At 46.0% G+C, this 17368-nt stretch overlaps 1 protein-coding gene across 2 annotated transcripts in view; it reads right to left on the bottom strand.

Moving 5' to 3' along the window:
* Window positions 1-17368, bottom strand: part of LOC121532223 (protocadherin-15-like) — a 216720-nt gene that overhangs the window by 83178 nt on the left and 116174 nt on the right. For both annotated transcript variants that reach the window (XM_045206129.1, XM_045206161.1), the window contains exons 19-20: window positions 5272-5400; window positions 142-450 (exon numbers count right to left, since the gene is read on the bottom strand). In XM_045206129.1, the coding sequence (XP_045062064.1) occupies window positions 142-450; window positions 5272-5400 (438 nt within the window). The remainder of the gene's footprint in view (window positions 1-141; window positions 451-5271; window positions 5401-17368) is intronic.

The raw sequence follows: 17368 nt of genomic DNA, 5'->3' as shown, positions 1-17368 counted from the left end.
GTACCTCCTGGCTTTGTGTGCTTTGATGTACTAGAGGATGCATTTGGACTGTGGAGTGTTTGAAGTAGTATATACCCTTGCTCCTGAGTGTGCATGGAGCGTGCTGTGCGCTCTTGGACACACACACACACACACACTCACTGTAAACTGCAGGATGACCGTGTTCTTAGGACTATTCTCCGGCAGATTGACCGTATAGGACGGTTGTGAGAACACCGGACTGTTATCGTCCACATTCAGCACGGTCACCGACAGAGTGAGTGTGGTCCTCCTGGGGTCCTCCACCGCTCCATCCTCCGCCTCCACGATGAGGTCATACTGACCCCTGACCTCTCGATCCAAAGGCACTGCGGTGGAGATCGTGCCATTGGAGTTGATCCTGAAGAGGTCGGCATGGTTGACCAGTCGGTAGCGCACCTGGCCATTAACCCCCGCGTCTGGATCTGTGGCCTGGATGGAGGGAGGGAGGGATGGATGGATGGAGGGAGGGAGGGAGGGATAGATGATGGAGGGAGACACAGGGGGAGTTAGACCATCCATATGGTAAGCACCAAGCATAAACTAATAGGGAGGAACACACACATGATGAGACACCTGTTTCAACAGCAGGGAGAGAGCAGTACACAGACCCCAAGCTGACAGGCTTAAACAGGTACACAGTGTTACAGTTGAACCCTCTCTCCAAACTGTGTCCTCTGTAATACAAATGAAGGATTTGTTCATTGTGCAAGTTAAGCAGTGCTGTCTGTATACTGTAAGGCTTGTATTGTATCCAGCATTAATCCCTCCATTTCTCTTCAGGATTTGATCGAGGTTGAGGACAATGGAGGAGGTTTTCCACTCTGATGAGCTAATGGAATATATAGATCATGTCATTGTAGTACTGCATTTATGTTCTGTTACTGTAGTATAGGCCTGCGTTGCACGTATCTCTGCATCTGTAGCTAGAAGTGTTCCATCAACACCTGTACCTCAGGTCCTGTGCTCTGCTCTGCCCTGATAGCTCACTTCTCTGAGAGACATGGCTCTCACCACAGAGACTTCCTCCGTTTATCATGACGGTTGTAATAGGGACGCTGACTCAAGACCTGCAGGTGAGAGCCGCACGGCACGAGAAGCCAGGATCTAAGGTTAAATAAAAAAAAATTGTGGGATCTTAATTTGGGCCAGTTTGCTACAGGAGGAAAATAATCCTGCAGCAACAGGAAATGTGAATTATTATTGTGGATTGTAATTAATGGACATTTTGTGCAGGGGTTGATACATTTTTCGTAAGGGAAAATTAAATCTGAAATTTCAAAGTGGAAATGACATACATCAGAAGCCCTTTTAAACCTCCAATGTACAGGAAATTTCTCCTGCAACAGGGTGTTCAATTGAAGATCCTACATCTGCACTGGGAGGTCTTTGTAGGAATGAGACGCCATGATCCAGGAGGATCAAGACATAACATCTCACCTCGAGATTGGGAGCCAGAAGTCATTGATAGATGAAAAGATAGTCGCTGTTGAAAATGAAACGTATTCTACTAAAATACGAGTGATCATTTACTTTGGAGTGGACACTAAAGGTTTCTTTTCAGATAACATTTCTTTTTCGACCGGCTTTAATGAGACAGGATTGGTTTTCAATTTTCACACGCATAAAAACAGAGATTGCCTTATCTCAAAGCATATTGCAATGGGGTGCAAAAAGTAGAAAAAAATATCCAAATGATGTTCCTGCTGTTAATGTATGCAGTGTACAACATCCTACCACGAGAAATAACAAAGAACATGTTGGCTCGACTGCAGTCCGAAAGACAATAGTCAGGCCAAAGAATGAAGATAGCTACCCAGTCAGTGATGGCATGAGTTCAATACCTTTTTATTAGCTTCTAAAGGAACCAGGGCCTGGTAATGAAAGCATACATTTTCTCAGAAATCAATTAAAAGTTCATTAAAACCTGATTCGAAGAGAAGTAGAGATATGTCTTACACCGTGCATTACACCAGACCCAACCGGTAAACACCACAATTTGGGAATAGTGTCATTATCTAGCGAGGAAGAGACGGCACGCCGAGCCAGAGAGAGAACAGAGATTTCTGCTTCACTTGTCATGCTGCCTACTCTCTCTCGTAAAGTGAATGCAGTAATGGGTCTTGCTGGCTTGATAAACAGAGCAAAATGCAGCTCAGAAGCAGACAAAATGTGCCAAGTAAAACATGGGAGATAGTGCTATCAACCAGATAATAGAAGCAAACTAGACAAGTCTTAGACATCAATTCCAATCAGGCAACGATTTTTATCCCGTCGCTGACACATATTCAAAACTAATTTGTCTTACAGACAGCGCCTTGTATCACTTGGATCAACATTATTATTATTCATTATTATTATTATTACAGCTGTGTTGACAAGACATGGACAGAAATCAGACATGTTGCATAAATATCACCATGACACACAAGTGTTGCATAATTAAGCAATAAGGCCTGAGGAGCTGTGGTATATGGCCAATATACCACGGCTAAGGGCTGTTCTTACGCACAACGCAACGTGGAGTGCCTGGACACAGCCCTTAGCCATGGTATATTGGCCATATATCACAAACCCCTGAGGTGCCTTATTGCTATTATAAACTGGTTACCAACGTAATTAGAGTAGTAAAAACAAATGTTTTGTCATATCTGTGGTATACGGTCTGATATACCACGGCTGTCAGCCAATGAACCACTCAGTTTATAAATAATACCACAACACACAAGGTTGCCCACCGTCGCTACTAATATCCATGCGTTGCCAGATTGAGGAAGGGCAGATGGTTGAGTGTTTAGCGTTCCATAAAGGCTTCCTCATTTCGATGCGCACACTGTAGCCACACAAATCCCACTTGTCTGATCATATGCTGAGCCAGTATGAGCGACTTGCTGATTAATTGCACATTCCGAGATGTTATTGCAGAAATTGATTATTTGCCGAGTTCATATCTGAGAGCTTATTTGATCAAATATTGCAGTTTGGTGGGAGAGTTACTGTTGATGGTCATGTTTGGCAATGTTTGGCTGAGATATATTCAGGACCTCTGACCAGCTTTAATGTGGCTTGTGGTCCATGGTTTTGCTCCTGGTTAGCTGTGGGGGACAAACATGGAATGTTAGGGTTGGGAGCGTGTCCAAAACTTCCCACTGGAGGCCAAGTTATGTGGTTGGAGTGATTGTCAGGTTGGAGGAAATGAAGGATCAGGTTTGGGAGCGGGCCCCCAATGTTGTGCGCTGGGACACACACAGGCACGCACACACACACACACACACACACACACACACACACACACACACACACACACACACACACACACACACACACACACACAAGGGGTGTAGTGGAGGGTATATATTTCAATTTTTTTATTTAACCTTTATTTAACTAGGCAAGTCAGTTAAGAACAAATTCTTATTTACAATGACGGCCTACACCGGCCAAACCCGGACGACGCTGGGCCAATTGTGCGCTGCCCTATGGAACTCCCTCTGAAGTGTAGTGACGCCTCAAGCACTGAGATGCAGTGCCTTAGACCGCTGCGCCACTCTGGAGCCCACAGGTATATCTTTCAGTGGGCATTGCATATACTCACTTCTTAATCCCCACTGATGCGTATTAAAGTAGTGTATTGGAGGTATATGCCATATCAATTAATAAGGCTGATGGAACAGATCAGAATGTTTTAGCTTAACATTTTGATAAACTATTATTTCTTCACATTTTAGGCGCAGTGATGTACACACGGCAAAACACTGTTCTAAAACACGCACTGCACATGTGAGCGGACAGAGATGGAAATATCCGTTAGAAATTAGGAGATCTAAAGATGCAATAACTATCATGGGTTGATAATATGACTAGGATAACGCCTTTGGCTGCTAGACAATGAAAGAAAGAAAGTTGAAAGAAAACCAATAGAACAGGAGAACGCATATGAGGAAGTCTTTATCAAAATAATTGCCTACACGTTTCTATGGTGGGATTTGGGCTGTAGCCTACTTTGAAGCAAGGTAAGACATGCCTCATAATATTAAGTAAAACGTCCAGGTTTCAAACAATTAAGGAAAAGGAAAAATATAGATTCTAATGATAGGCCTAAACGTCTTCTGGTAGATGGAAAGGCTTTCCCAAAAACCTTCTCAATTAAATGTTAACTACAAAGTAGCCTATGCCTACCTGGCAGCACGATATCATGATTATTTGCATCAATCGAGTTGCTATTTATTTTGCAAACCCCATCTCATGCGCTACAGAAACACCGCTAACCAAATGACAGTGCTAGGTGCCTGCACACTTGAATTAAAGGGTAACTACACAAAAAAATCAAATTTCACTGTATCTCATAGGATTTTTCACACAGGGTGCCTTTCCTTCGCTGGGTGGACCATTTTGATTTGTTTTGGCATACCCACTTCTCCAGGCAACACTACACACACACACACACACACATACACACACACACGTAAACATTCATCTTACGATTCACAACACAGTGGTGTGCTGCACTGTACAAAACAAACACAGAGTCCCTCCAAAGATGTCTGACTGCATTAGTATCCGCTTATTCCACTAACAATTCCCTGCCCTATTAATCTACACCAGTAATTATAACTCCTCACAGCTTAACAGAGCCCAACAAAGCTACTCATTATGGGAAGTCCCTGAACATGACAAATTATTAAAATTTCATTTATTTAATTGGAAAATGATCAACAGCGGAGTGGGCAGGGAGCACTCCTTTTAACTGTTAGATGTAAATATTGGGTTTTTATCGTTTCTGGAGGCTGTTGCCGTAGTGATAACCGAAAGATACGGGCCCTTCCTGCTCTGGGGCTCTTGGCAGCTGGGCACACATGCTGGGAGACCGGGGGGGATCGGCAGGCCAAGAGGAGAGTTGAGACTTGGCACCCTCTCCTCCATGAGGGCCACTGACTACAATTAGCCAAATGGGACAGGGAGAGTCAGCGGGAGACAGACACCAGAGTCACAGAGGAACAGTAGGGTGTACTGCTGCAAGCCAGGTACATGTAAGTTAAACCGCATTGAAACAGACTTTTAATGTCAAAGGCCCCTTGGACAGTATGCCTATGCAAGCTGCAAATTACATCTACATGGCTAATACACTGACTTAATCATCAGACAGATCTACTGTATCTTAACATGAGTGCATTCTACAAGGGTTTATGGATGAGTCAGTAATGTGGATTAAACAGTGAGTATACAGTGTGGTAGACATAAGGGCAGACTTACCTTTACTTGGCCCACAAAACAGTTGGCCTCCTCCTCTGTAACTGTTAAGTTTTGGGGCAGGAGCGGATCGAAGACAGGGTCATTATCGTTAACATCAGTGACCACAATATTCACAGTGGCAGTGGAGGTCTGGAAGCAGAGAATAAGAAACGTTTTGAGCAAAGCCTCTGGCAAGAGTTAAGCAGTGGGAGCTCTTTCTCTATCTAAAAGAGTAACTTAAAAGCACAGCAGACTTCTCTGTATGTCATGCTTAACCCAATCAGAATGGGAGTGAATAAATACAAATCAACTCTTTAATCAAATAATACATTTGGTTTCATCATTCAGGGCCAGGGTGGGTTTTCATTAACAAATCCATGTTTTTTCATGGTTAACTGCTATATCTTTTGCTACAGCCCTTGGAATAATGATGATATACTGTATTTGCATTCATCATCATGTAATGAATGACAAATCTCCTCAGGTTTAGGTGAATAAGCATCTTAGCGTTTGATATGAAAGCGAGACGATCGTAAACCGAACACATTCAGTTTGAGGTTCTCTTAGACTGTGCCTCTTGTCAAAATGTTTGCTTGATTAACAAAACTACTGAGCCATACAGACATAGTGAATTGAATCTCACGCAACTTGCAATCTCTTACAGAAAATAAAACATGAAGTTCAAGGCTTTTATAAAACTGTATCATCAAATAAACGCCTTTTCACTTCTAGCCACACGCTCACCAGAATGAAGAGCAGAATCCAGGAAGTACGAGCAGGTCAACAAGTACCAGTTAATTCCATCATACTGTACTTAAGCCTGCTGGCTATAGAGGTCGGTATTTAAAAGCCAATATCACAGTGTGGAGAGTCCATCTGCAAATGACCCATCACCGTGACCATTTCTCTTGAACTTAATGTGCTCCTGAACCATTGCCAGACCGTGGGAGGAAGGAAAGGCGGTCACTGCCGGTCATCTAACATCTCAGCCCTTAAAGGTTTAGTCTGTAATTGGTGGCGCTACAGAGGGACTGGTTAGGTCGTTTTTAGGCTGGTGGTATCAGAGCAGACCATTTAATAAGGCCCTGGGCCATCATATTGATGCTGATTAATGAGGTTCTACGATGGATCACAAAGACAAAAGCCCCCAATCTCCTCCTTTGAATGAGCAGATAATACAGTATTTGTCAGAGCCAGACAAACAGCTGCATAATTTAGAGGTTTTATGTATTTTGTCCAAGAGCCAAAGAGCCCCATGGGTCTCCCGGTCGCGGCCGGCTACGACTGAGCCTGGATTCGAACCAGGATCTCTAGTGGCACAGCTAGCACTGCGATGCAGTGCCTTAGACCACTGTGCCACTCAGGAGACTGTTGCTGTAGCTACTGTTGTAGCCTATATCTCTTTTTTAATTACTTCTTGTTGTTTATTTTGCTTAACAAGCACTGAGATTCTGTCGGTAATGAAAAGCGCTATAAAAGTTTAATAAATTATTATTATTATTAAGATGGAGGATAGAGTTTTGTTGATGCTGAGAACGGAATGTATATTTTTAAAATAACATTCTTAGAATGCACTCTGAACGTTACCAAAGTTTTCTTGTGTTATTTATGGTTCGTTCTCTTAACGTTTTCTGAACAATGTGAGAACATGACTTTAAATAGAACCATGAGGAAACCTGTAGGAAACGTTATCCTGAAGTACTGAAATTCCCACAGAACGTTGTTTCTTAACGTTCTCTGAGCTATTTGAGAACGTTCCCTATGTCAAACCAGTTGGTTACCAAAATTGAAATGAAATGTAACCATGTTTGAACTTTTAGGAAACATTCTGTTAAAGTAATGAAATACCAAGAAAACAACATTTGTTTGTCAAGTTCCTTAAATGTGCTGAGAATGTTCCAAAGCCAAGCAACTATCCTGCACCATTCCCATAGCATTGTGGGAAGGTTGTAGGCAAAATAACCATAGGACAATCACGCTCTCACCAAGCTCTAAGAAACATATGGTTCTCAGAACATTATTTATATTTTAGTCATTTAGCAGATGCTCTTATCCAGAGCATACTTTATTTATTTGTATTTTTTTCATTATGTGCTAGCTGGGATAGTACTGTACTGTAAAGACACACATTCTAAGGTTATGAATGAAGCTACAGCTATAGGATCTTAATTTGATCACTTTTGTTGCTGATAATTTTCCTGCACTGCAGGAAATGCAGATGAGCTTTGTGATTTACATAAAGTCACTGAAAACCCTCACTAACACACGGTTATATTAACAGTATTGCACTTTTCATGTAGCCTACTTTCGTTCAGCTAATAGCCTAACAACCGATCAAGCAACATTATGGACTAAACGTTACTGGTCAACTTAAGATCCTACATCTGTATAGCTAGTCATCAGAGCACTAGCCTGTGGCGAGAACTAAACTGTCATTAGCCAGCACACAGGACTTCCTTTCTTCAGAGAGAGAACAGAGCAGAGAACAGAGGAGGCCTAGTGTCCAGGTGTGTCCCTCGCAGCAGGTAGCCCCTTCCCTTTTCATCCTCCCATTTCGTCCTCCCTCCTCAACGTCTTTCTTCCTCACTCTCTTTTCTGTGTTTAGTGAAGATCAAAGACACTCCTTCCCACCTTCGCACACCCAGAGGAATACAAAAGTATGGAAGAATCCAAACCAAAATAAAATTGAGGATGTGTCAGTTTTGCAATGGTATTTCATGTCAGACAGAGCGTTTGAAAGGAGCTGGGATTCTTCATGATGCAAAACTCTATGATGCAAAACATCTATACGGGGCTTGAAACATTTACTTGGAGAAAGGAGGGTAGTAATGAGTGAACTGAACAAATATTGAAAAAATAAATACAACATTCAGCATTATTGCTTTGACATGAAAACAATGTTGCTCTAAATGTTGTTCGACATGTTGGTCTGCACGTTGGTCTGCACGTTGGTCTGCACGATGTTCTGCACGTTGGTCTGCAATATGTTCTGCACGTTGGTCTGCACGATGTTCTGCACGTTGTTCTGCACGTTGGTCTGCATGTTGCTCTGCATGTGTACCATCAAACAGGGAAACACTAATGCTAAGTAGCCATGTTCCCAACTGCCCTCATGCTCTAGCGCCTGCACACAAGTAACAATATGAATGAACCCATTCATCACAGAAACACTCGTGTTTTGTTCAGGTTTTAAATCTGCAGTGTCTCTTTAAGACCATTAGTACAAACAGTATTTATTAGCTAGTGTTATGTAACACCTCTGGTTTGACTGTATAATGGGTACTGTCTGTCTCCCTCCCTCTCATGTGGGGCATGGCCCTAGGCCTCGTCAGATAATATTGGCTGGCCCCGGGCCCTCCAGGCCCTTTTGGCACACCAGCAGGGGCCTGGAGGAACACAAACCCCATCCAGGAGGTGACATGACCAGGGAGGGAGGTAATGCAGTTCTGGAGCATCAGGTACAGGGATGTGTGTGTGTGTGTGTGCTGTGTTTTCCACTAGCGCCGGCTGTCGACTATACAGCCGATTACAGACTAATTTTCAGCCGGGTACTTTTTCCACTCACAATAAATTAACTAGGCTACTTTTCAATTTGCTAGTCAGAAAAAAAGTCTGCCGAACTGACTAGGTGAAAAATCTGTCGATGTGCCCTTGAGCAAGGTACTTAACCCTAATTGCTCCTGTAAGTCGCTCTGGATAAGAGCTTCTGCTAAATCAGTGTTTCCCAACCAGGGTGTACTAGAACCCCTGAGGGTACTTGGCCTATCCACAGGGGGTACTTTAGAACTCATGAGACCATAGGTTTACTGGTAAAATGCACATGAGGGGGTACTTCAGGGGTACTCCAGGCAGAGCTAAATGTACTTGGTGGTACATTAACCCGAAAAAGGTTGGGAACCACTGTGCTAAATTACTAAAATGTCAAATGTAAATGGAATTGATAGGACAGGCACCTGTCAGTCACAAAGTGAGCGATGACAAGGAAACACTACTGGTTTGACAGTCTGCTGTCTGTCCCGCCTCTCGGTGCCTGGGTGGGTGTATTTGTATTGTTTTTCCTGGGGTCATGCAACATTAAGGCAGTTATATACAATTTAAAATATTACATGACATTATATTTCATAACACTTTACCCAATACATTTAGTGTGTTCCCTCAGGCCACTACTCCACTATCACATATTTACAATACAACATCCATGTGTACGTGTGTGTAGAGGGAGTGTCTATATCTATGTGTGTATGTCCCTGTGTGTGTGTCTCTTCACAGTTCCCACTGTTCCACAAGGTGTATTTTTACCTGTTTTTTAAAATCTGATTCTACTGCTTGCTTCAGTTACCTGACGTAGAATAGAGTTCCATGTAGTCATGGCTCTATGTAGTACTGTGCGCCTCCCATAGTCCGTTCTGGACTTGGGGACTGTGAAGAGACCTCTGGTGGCATTTCTTGTGGGGTATGCATGGGTATTCAGTTGATAGAGCATGGCGTTTGCAACGCCAGGGTTGTGGGTTCGTTTCCCACGGGGGACAGTATAAAAAAAATATGTATTCACTAACTGTAAGTCGCTCTGGATAAGAGCGTCTGCTAAATGACTTAAATGTAAATGTATTCCAAACAGACAGCTCGGTACATTCAGCTCGTTGACACCGCTCACAAAAACAAGCAGTGATGAAGTCAATCTCTCTTCCACTCTGCGCCAGGAGAGACTGACATGCATGGCATCAATGTTAGCTCTCCGTGTATTTTTAAGGGCCAGCCGTGCTGCCCTGTTCTGAGCCAACTGCAATTTTCCCAAGTCCCTCTTTGTGACACCTGACCACACTACTGAACAGTAGTCTAGGTGCGACAAAACTAGGGCCTGTAGGACCTGCCTTGGTGATAGTGTTGTTAAGAAGGCAGAGCAGCGCTTCATTATGGACAGACTTCTCCGCATCTTAGCTACTGTTGTATCAATATGCTTTGACCATGACAGTCTACAATCCAGGGTTACTACAAGCAGTTTAGTCACCTCAACTTGCTCAATTTCCACATTATTCATTACGAGATGTAGTTGAGGTTTAGGGTTTAGTGAATGATTTGACCCAAATACAATGCATTTAGTTTGGGAAATATTCAGGACTAACTTATTCCTTGCCACCCATTCCGAAACTAACTGCAACTCTTTGTTAAGTGTTGCTGTCATGGATTCAGCCGAGGCTGCTCCTCCTCCTTGCTCGGGCAGGCTTCAGCGTTCGTCGTCCCCGGAGTACTAGCTACTGCCGATCGATGTTTCGGTGTTTGTCTTGTTTTGTCTTTATTGTTTACACCTGTTTCCCATTATGCTGTATTGTATTCCCTATATTTACCCCTGTCTCTCATTGGTTATTGTGTGTGATTATTCTTTGTCATTTCCGGCAGTTGCTTTGTGTACGGGTATTGTGTTTTCCTCCCTGTTTTGGAGGTTTGTTGTTTTTGTACGTTTATTACTGTGTTCAGTAAAAGTACGTTGCCAGCCGCTCTGTGTCCTGCGTTTGACTTCGCTGACCGCATACACGTCGCGTGACAGAATTACACACCTTCACATGGAGTCAGCAGGAGCGGCGGTGCCAGCTGGATCAATGGAGGAGCGCGTAGCACAACAAGCGGCCATGATCCAGGCTCTCGGCACCGCTATGGAACGGGTGGTGAACACCATGGAGCGATGGGAAAGAGAATGTTTGCCCACACCTCCGACGACGATACCACCACCATCAGCTATACCCATCGCTTCACCTCCGGGGTCCAGTGGGATTCGGCTCTCGCTCCCGAGGGCTTATGATGGCACAGCGGCCGGGTGTCAGGGATTCCTGCTCTAAGTGGAACTCTACCTGGCAACCATCCACCCGGTGCCCTCGGGATACGAGAGCGTGCATCTCCTGCATCTCCTGTCTGTCCGGCAAGGCGCTGGAGTGGGCCAACGCTGAGTGGGGGGGAATAGAAGCCGCTACAGTCAACTTTGCGGAGTTCACCCGCCACTTCAGGGCGGTGTTCGATCATCCCCCAGAGGGGAAGGCGGCGGGTGAGCGTCTTTTCCACCTCAGACAGGGGAAGAGGAGCGCGCAGGAGTTCGCACTGGACTTCCGGACTCTGGCTGCCAACGCGGGATGGAATGAGAGGGCCCTCATCGACCACTACAGGTGCAGCCTGAGGGAGGTTGTGCGTCGGGAATATGGCCTGCAGGGACACCAACCTTCGATCAGCTGGTGGATATGTCGATTCGCCTAGATACCCTGTTGGCTACCCGCGGACGTCCGGAGTAGGGGCCGTCCATTCCATCCCCCAGCACTTCCGAGCCGAGCCCTATGGAGCTCGGGGGTGCTGGTGCTAGGGAGACCAGGAGAGAGACCAGGAGAGAGGCCGTCCCCTGCACCATCTGTGGCCGCAGAGGACACACTGCGGGTCGGTGCTGGGGAGGGTCTCCTAGGAATCGAGGCGGTAGGCAGCGCACTGATGAGTCATTCCAGGTGAGTAAGCACCCAACTCACCCAGAGCTCTCTGTTGCACATATGTGTATTAAAGTTGTGTTCCCCGAGGTTTCTCCTCACTCCCAGCATAAGGCGCTAGTAGATTCAGGCGCAGCTGGGAATTTTATCGATCGCCGGTTCACGTATAAGTTAGGGATTCCTTTTGTACCAGTTGATGTGCCCTTCCCCATCCATGCCCTAGATAGCCGCCCTTTGGGGTCGGGATTGATTAGGGAGGTCACAGCGCCACTTAAGATGAAGACGCAGGAGGGCCATGAGGAGAGTATACGATTATATTTGATTGACTCTCCTGCGTTTCCCGTGGTGTTGGGGCTTCCATGGTTAACATCTCATGACCCCAACATTTCATGGTAACAGAGGGCTCTCAAGGGATGGTCTGATCAGTGTGTCGGGCGGTGTGTAGGTGTTTCCATAGGGGCATTGACGGTGGAAAGCCCGAACCAAGTTCCCACCATGCACATTCCTCCTGAGTATGCCGATTTGGCACTCGCCTTCTTTTTACAGAAGGCGATTCAATTACCACCTCATCGACAGGGGGATTGTGCGATAGACCTCCAGGTAGGCGCTGCTCTTCCTCGTAATCATGTGTATCCTCTGTCTCAGGAGGAGACGGCGGCTATGGACACATACGTCACCGAATCTCTGAGACAGGGATACATACGATCGTCCACTTCCCCTGCGTCCTCAAGTTTCTTTTTTGTGAAGAAGAAGGATGGGGGTTTACGCCCGTGTATTGATTACCGTGGTCTCAATCAGATTACAATCAAATACAGCTATCCTCTCCCTCTGATTGCTAGTATGACGGAGTCATTACACGGGGCGCGATTCTTCACAAAATTGGATCTCAGGAGCGCGTACAACCTGGTGCGCATTAGGGAGGGAGATGAGTGGAAGACAGCATTCAGTACCACCTAGGGTCACTATGAGTACCTCGTCATGCCATACGGTTTAATGAACGCTCCTTCAGTCTTCCAATCATTTGTGGACGAGATTTTCCGGGATTTGCATGGACAGGGTGTAGTGGTGTATATTGATGACATTCTAATATACTCCGCTACACGAGCCGAGCATGTGTCCCTGGTGCGTCGGGTGCTTGGTAGACTGTTGGAGCATGACCTGTATGCGAAGGCGGAGAAATGTCTGTTCTTCCAGGAGTCCATCTCCTTCCTGGGACATCGGTTGTCCGCGTCAGGGGTGGAGATGGAGATTGACCGCGTTTCAGCCGTGCGTAATTCGCAGACTCCCACCACGGTGAAGGAGGTGCAGCGGTTTTTGGATTTTGCCAATTACTACCGAAGGTTTATCCGGGGCTTTGGACAGGTAGCAGCTCCCATCACCTCCTTGTAAAGGGGAGCCCGGTGCATCTGCAGTGGTCGGCTGAGGCGGACAGGGCGTTTAGACATCTGAAGGACCTGTTCACCTCGGCTCCGGTGCTGGCACATCCGGATCCCTCTTTGGCGTTCCAAGTTGAGGTGGATGCGTCCGAGGCGGGGATCGGTGCTATACTGTCTCAGCGCTCGGGCACGCCACCAAAACCCCGCCCCTGTGCTTTCTATTCTAAGAAGCTCAGTCCGGCGGAGCGCAATTATGACGTGGGGGACAGGGAGCTGCTAGCGGTGGTTCAAGCCCTGAAGGTGTGGAGGCATTGGCTTGAGGGGGCTAAACACCCTTTTCTCATTCTGACTGACCATCGTAACCTGGAGTACATCCGGGCAGCGAGGAGACTGAACCCTCGCCAGGCTAGGTGGGCCATGTTTCTTACCCGATTTGTATTTAAGCTCACTTATAGACCAGGGTCACAGAACGCTAAGGCAGACGCCCTGTCCCGACGATATGACACAGAGGAGAGGTCCATTGAGCCCACTCCCATACTTCCGGAGTCTTGTCTGGTGGCACCGGTGGTGTGGGAGGTCGATGCGGACATCGAGCGGGCGTTACGTGCCGACCCTACTCCCCCACAGTGTCCAGAGGGACGGAAGTACGTGCCGCTCGAGGTTCGTGATCGACTGTTATATTGGGCTCACACGTCACCCTCCTCTGGTCATCCTGGTATTGGTCGGACAGTGCACTGCCTTAGTGGGAAGTACTGGTGGCCCACTTTAGCTATGGACGTGAGGGTTTACGTTTCCTCCTGCTCGGTGTGCGCCCAGTGTAAGGCGCCTAGACACCTGCCCAGATGGAAGATACAACCCCTACCCGTTCCACAACGGCCGTGGTCTCACCTATCGGTGGATTTTGTCACGGACCTTCCACCCCTCCCAGGGGAACACTACGATCTTGGTCGTTGTGGATCGGTTTTCTAAGGCCTGCCGCCTCATTCCTATGTCAGGTCTCCCTACAGCCCTACAGACTGCCGACGCCCTGTTTACTCACTGAGGATATAGTGTCTGATCGGGGTCCCCAGTTCACCTCTAGAGTGTGGAGGGCGTTTATGGAACGTCTTGGGGTCTCGATTAGCCTTACCTCAGGTTTTCACCCTGAGAGTAATGGGCAGGCGGAGATAGTAAACCAGGATGTGGGTAGGTTTCTGAGGTCCTATTGCCAGGACCGGCAGGAGGAGTGGTCGGGGTATATCCCCTGGGCAGAGATAGCCCAAAACTCACTCCGCCACTCCTCCACTAATCTTACGCCTTTTCAGTGTGTGCTGGGTTATCAGCCGGTCCTGTTACCCTGGCATCAGAGCCAGATCGAAGCCCCTGCGGTGGATGAGTGGTTTTGGCGCTCAGAGGAAACATGGAACGCTGCGCATGTCCATCTGCAGCGGGCTATCAGGCGGCAAAAGGCGAGCGCCCGAAACCTGCCCCTTCGCCTGCCCTGCCGGAAGCTGGGTCGGCGGTTTGTGGGGCCATTTAAAGTCCTGAGGAGATTGAACGAGGTATGTTATAGGTTACAACTGCCCATTAATTACTGCATTAATCCCTGGTTCCATGTGTCTCTCCTCAGGCCGGTGGTAGCTGGTCCACTCCAGGAGAATGAGGTACGAGGCTCCTCTGCCCCCACTAGACATCGAGGGGGCTCCGGCGTACTCAGTCCGTTCCATCTTGGATTCGAGGCGTCGGATGGGGGGTCTGCAGTATCTCGTGGAGTGGGAGGGGTATGGTCTGGAGGAACGGTGCTGGGTCCCTAGGAGGGACATCCTAGATCCCTCCCTGTTGAGGGATTTTCACCGGAGTCATCCGACTCGCCCTGCTCCGCATCCTCCTGGCCGTCCCCGAGGCTAACTTATTCCTTGCCACCCATTCCGAAACTAACTGCAACTCTTTGTTAAGTGTTGCTGTCATGGATTCAGCCGAGGCTGCTCCTCCTCCTTGCTCGGGCAGGCTTTGGCGTTCGTCGTCCCCGGAGTACTAGCTACTGCCGATCGATGTTTCGGTGTTTGTCTTGTTTTGTCTTTATTGTTTACACCTGTTTCCCATTATGTTGTATTGTATTCCCTATATTTACCCCTGTCTCTCATTGGTTATTGTGTGTGATTGTTCTTTGTCATTTCCGGCAGTTGCTTTGTGTACGGGTATTGTGTTTTCCTCCCTGTTTTGGAGGTTTGTTGTTTTTGTACGTTTATTACTGTGTTCAGTAAAAGTATGTTGCCAGCCGCTCTGTGTCTTGCGTTTGACTTCGCTGACCGCATACACGTCGTGTGACAGTTGCAGTTATTTCAGTTGCTGTAGTAGCTGACGTGTATAGTGTTGAGTCATCCGCATACATAGACACCCTGGCTTTACTCAAAGCCAGTGGCATGTCGTTAGTAAAGATGGAAAAAAGCAAGGGGCCTAGACAGCTGATTCTACCTGGATTATGTTTGAGAGGCTTCCATTAAAGAAAACCCAGGTGTTCTGTTAGACAAGTAACGCTTTATCCACATTATAGCAGGGGGTGTAAAGCCATAAAACATACGTTTTTCCAGCAGCAGACTACGATCGATAATGTCAAAAACCGCACTGAAGTCTAACAAAACAGTCCCCACAATATTTTTAGCATCAATTTCTCTCAGCCAATCATCAGACATTTGTGCAAGTGCTGTGCTTGTTGAATGTCCTTTTCTACAAGCATGCTGAAAGTTTGTTGTCAATTTGTTTACAGTAAAATAGCATTGTATCTGGTCAAACACCATTTTTTCCAATAGTTTACTAAGGGTTGGTAACAGGCTAATTGGTCGGCTGTTTGAGCCAGTAAAGGGGGCTTTACTATTCTTAGGTAGCAGAATGACTTTTGCTTCCCTCCAAGCCTGGGGGCACACACATTCTAGTAGGCTTAAATTGAAAATATGGCAAATAGGAGTGGCAATATCGTCCGCTATTATCCTCAGCTATTTTCCATCCAAGTTGTCAGACCCCGGTGGCTTGTCATTGTTAATAGACAACAATAATTTGTTCACCTCCTACACACTCACTTTACGGAATTCAAAATTACATAATTTGGTCGGATATACTTGGATGTGTAGTGTCAGCAATTGTTGCTGGCATGTCATGCCTAAGTTTGCTAATCTTGCCAATGAAAAAATTATTAAAGTAGTTGGCATTAGTAAAGATATGATCAATACATGTTGATGATTTAATTCCTGTACTGTTTGTAACCACCCTGGTAGGTTGACTGATAACCTGAACCAGGTTGCAGGCACTGGTTACAGTTTGAAGCTTTCTCTTGAGTGGGCAGCCTGATGACAGCCAGTCAATATTTAACTCACCCAGAAAGTATGCCTCTCTATTGATATCACATTCATTATCAAGCATTTCACACATGTTATCCAGATACTGACTGTTAGCACTTGGTGGTCTATAGCAGCTTCCCACCAGAATTGGCTTTAGGGGAGGCAGATGAACCTGTAGCCATATTACTTCAACAGTATTTAACATGAGATCCTCTCTAATCTTCACAGGAATGTGGTTCTGTACATAAACAGGCAACACCTCCACCATTGGCATTTCTATATTTTCTGTAAATGTTATAACCTTGTATGGCTACCACTGTATCATCAAAGGTATTATCTATGTGAGTTTCAGAGATAGTCAGAATATGAATGTCATCTTTTACTAGCAAATTATTGATTTCATGAACCTTGTTTATTAAGCTACATATGTTAACGTGGGCTACTTTGAGCACTTTTCTTCTGGGATGCTTACTTGTTTTTATTGCTTTACCGGGAAGCTTAGCAGGAGCAGATGTGCGCATGTTCTTTATGTTAGTGAATGATGAGCTGCACACCGTGGACTGCCTCCTTGGGTACACCGGCTCAGTGCCAACAGTATAAATCTGGTTCTTAGGCACATGATTACTGCACACAATAGCTGTAGGATCAGCGGTGGCATTCAGGGCAGTTAGAGGGACATAAATTAGGTTACTTATATTGTGACTACCGACACTCCCGATGTAATGTACATTTGCTAAAGCATTTTGACAACTCTGCGTCACAATGGTAGGGATTAGCTGAGCTGGGCTCGGGTCATTGCTAAGTCATTGTCTCAACGCAGCCTTATAATGCTGTGAAAGGATCCAGGAACCCAAATGATTTGGGTGGATCCCATCCTCCTTATAAAATGTGTTTTGTTTCCAAAATGTATCGAAATTGTCAACAAAGTTACACCCATTGTGCTGCAATAATCACGTAGCCAGTTGTG

Source organism: Coregonus clupeaformis, chromosome 1, assembly GCF_020615455.1.
Source record: "Coregonus clupeaformis isolate EN_2021a chromosome 1, ASM2061545v1, whole genome shotgun sequence".
Lineage (NCBI taxonomy): Eukaryota > Metazoa > Chordata > Actinopteri > Salmoniformes > Salmonidae > Coregonus > Coregonus clupeaformis.
The sequence above is the reverse complement of the archived record's forward strand: the minus strand, read 5'-3'. Positions and strand labels throughout refer to the sequence as shown.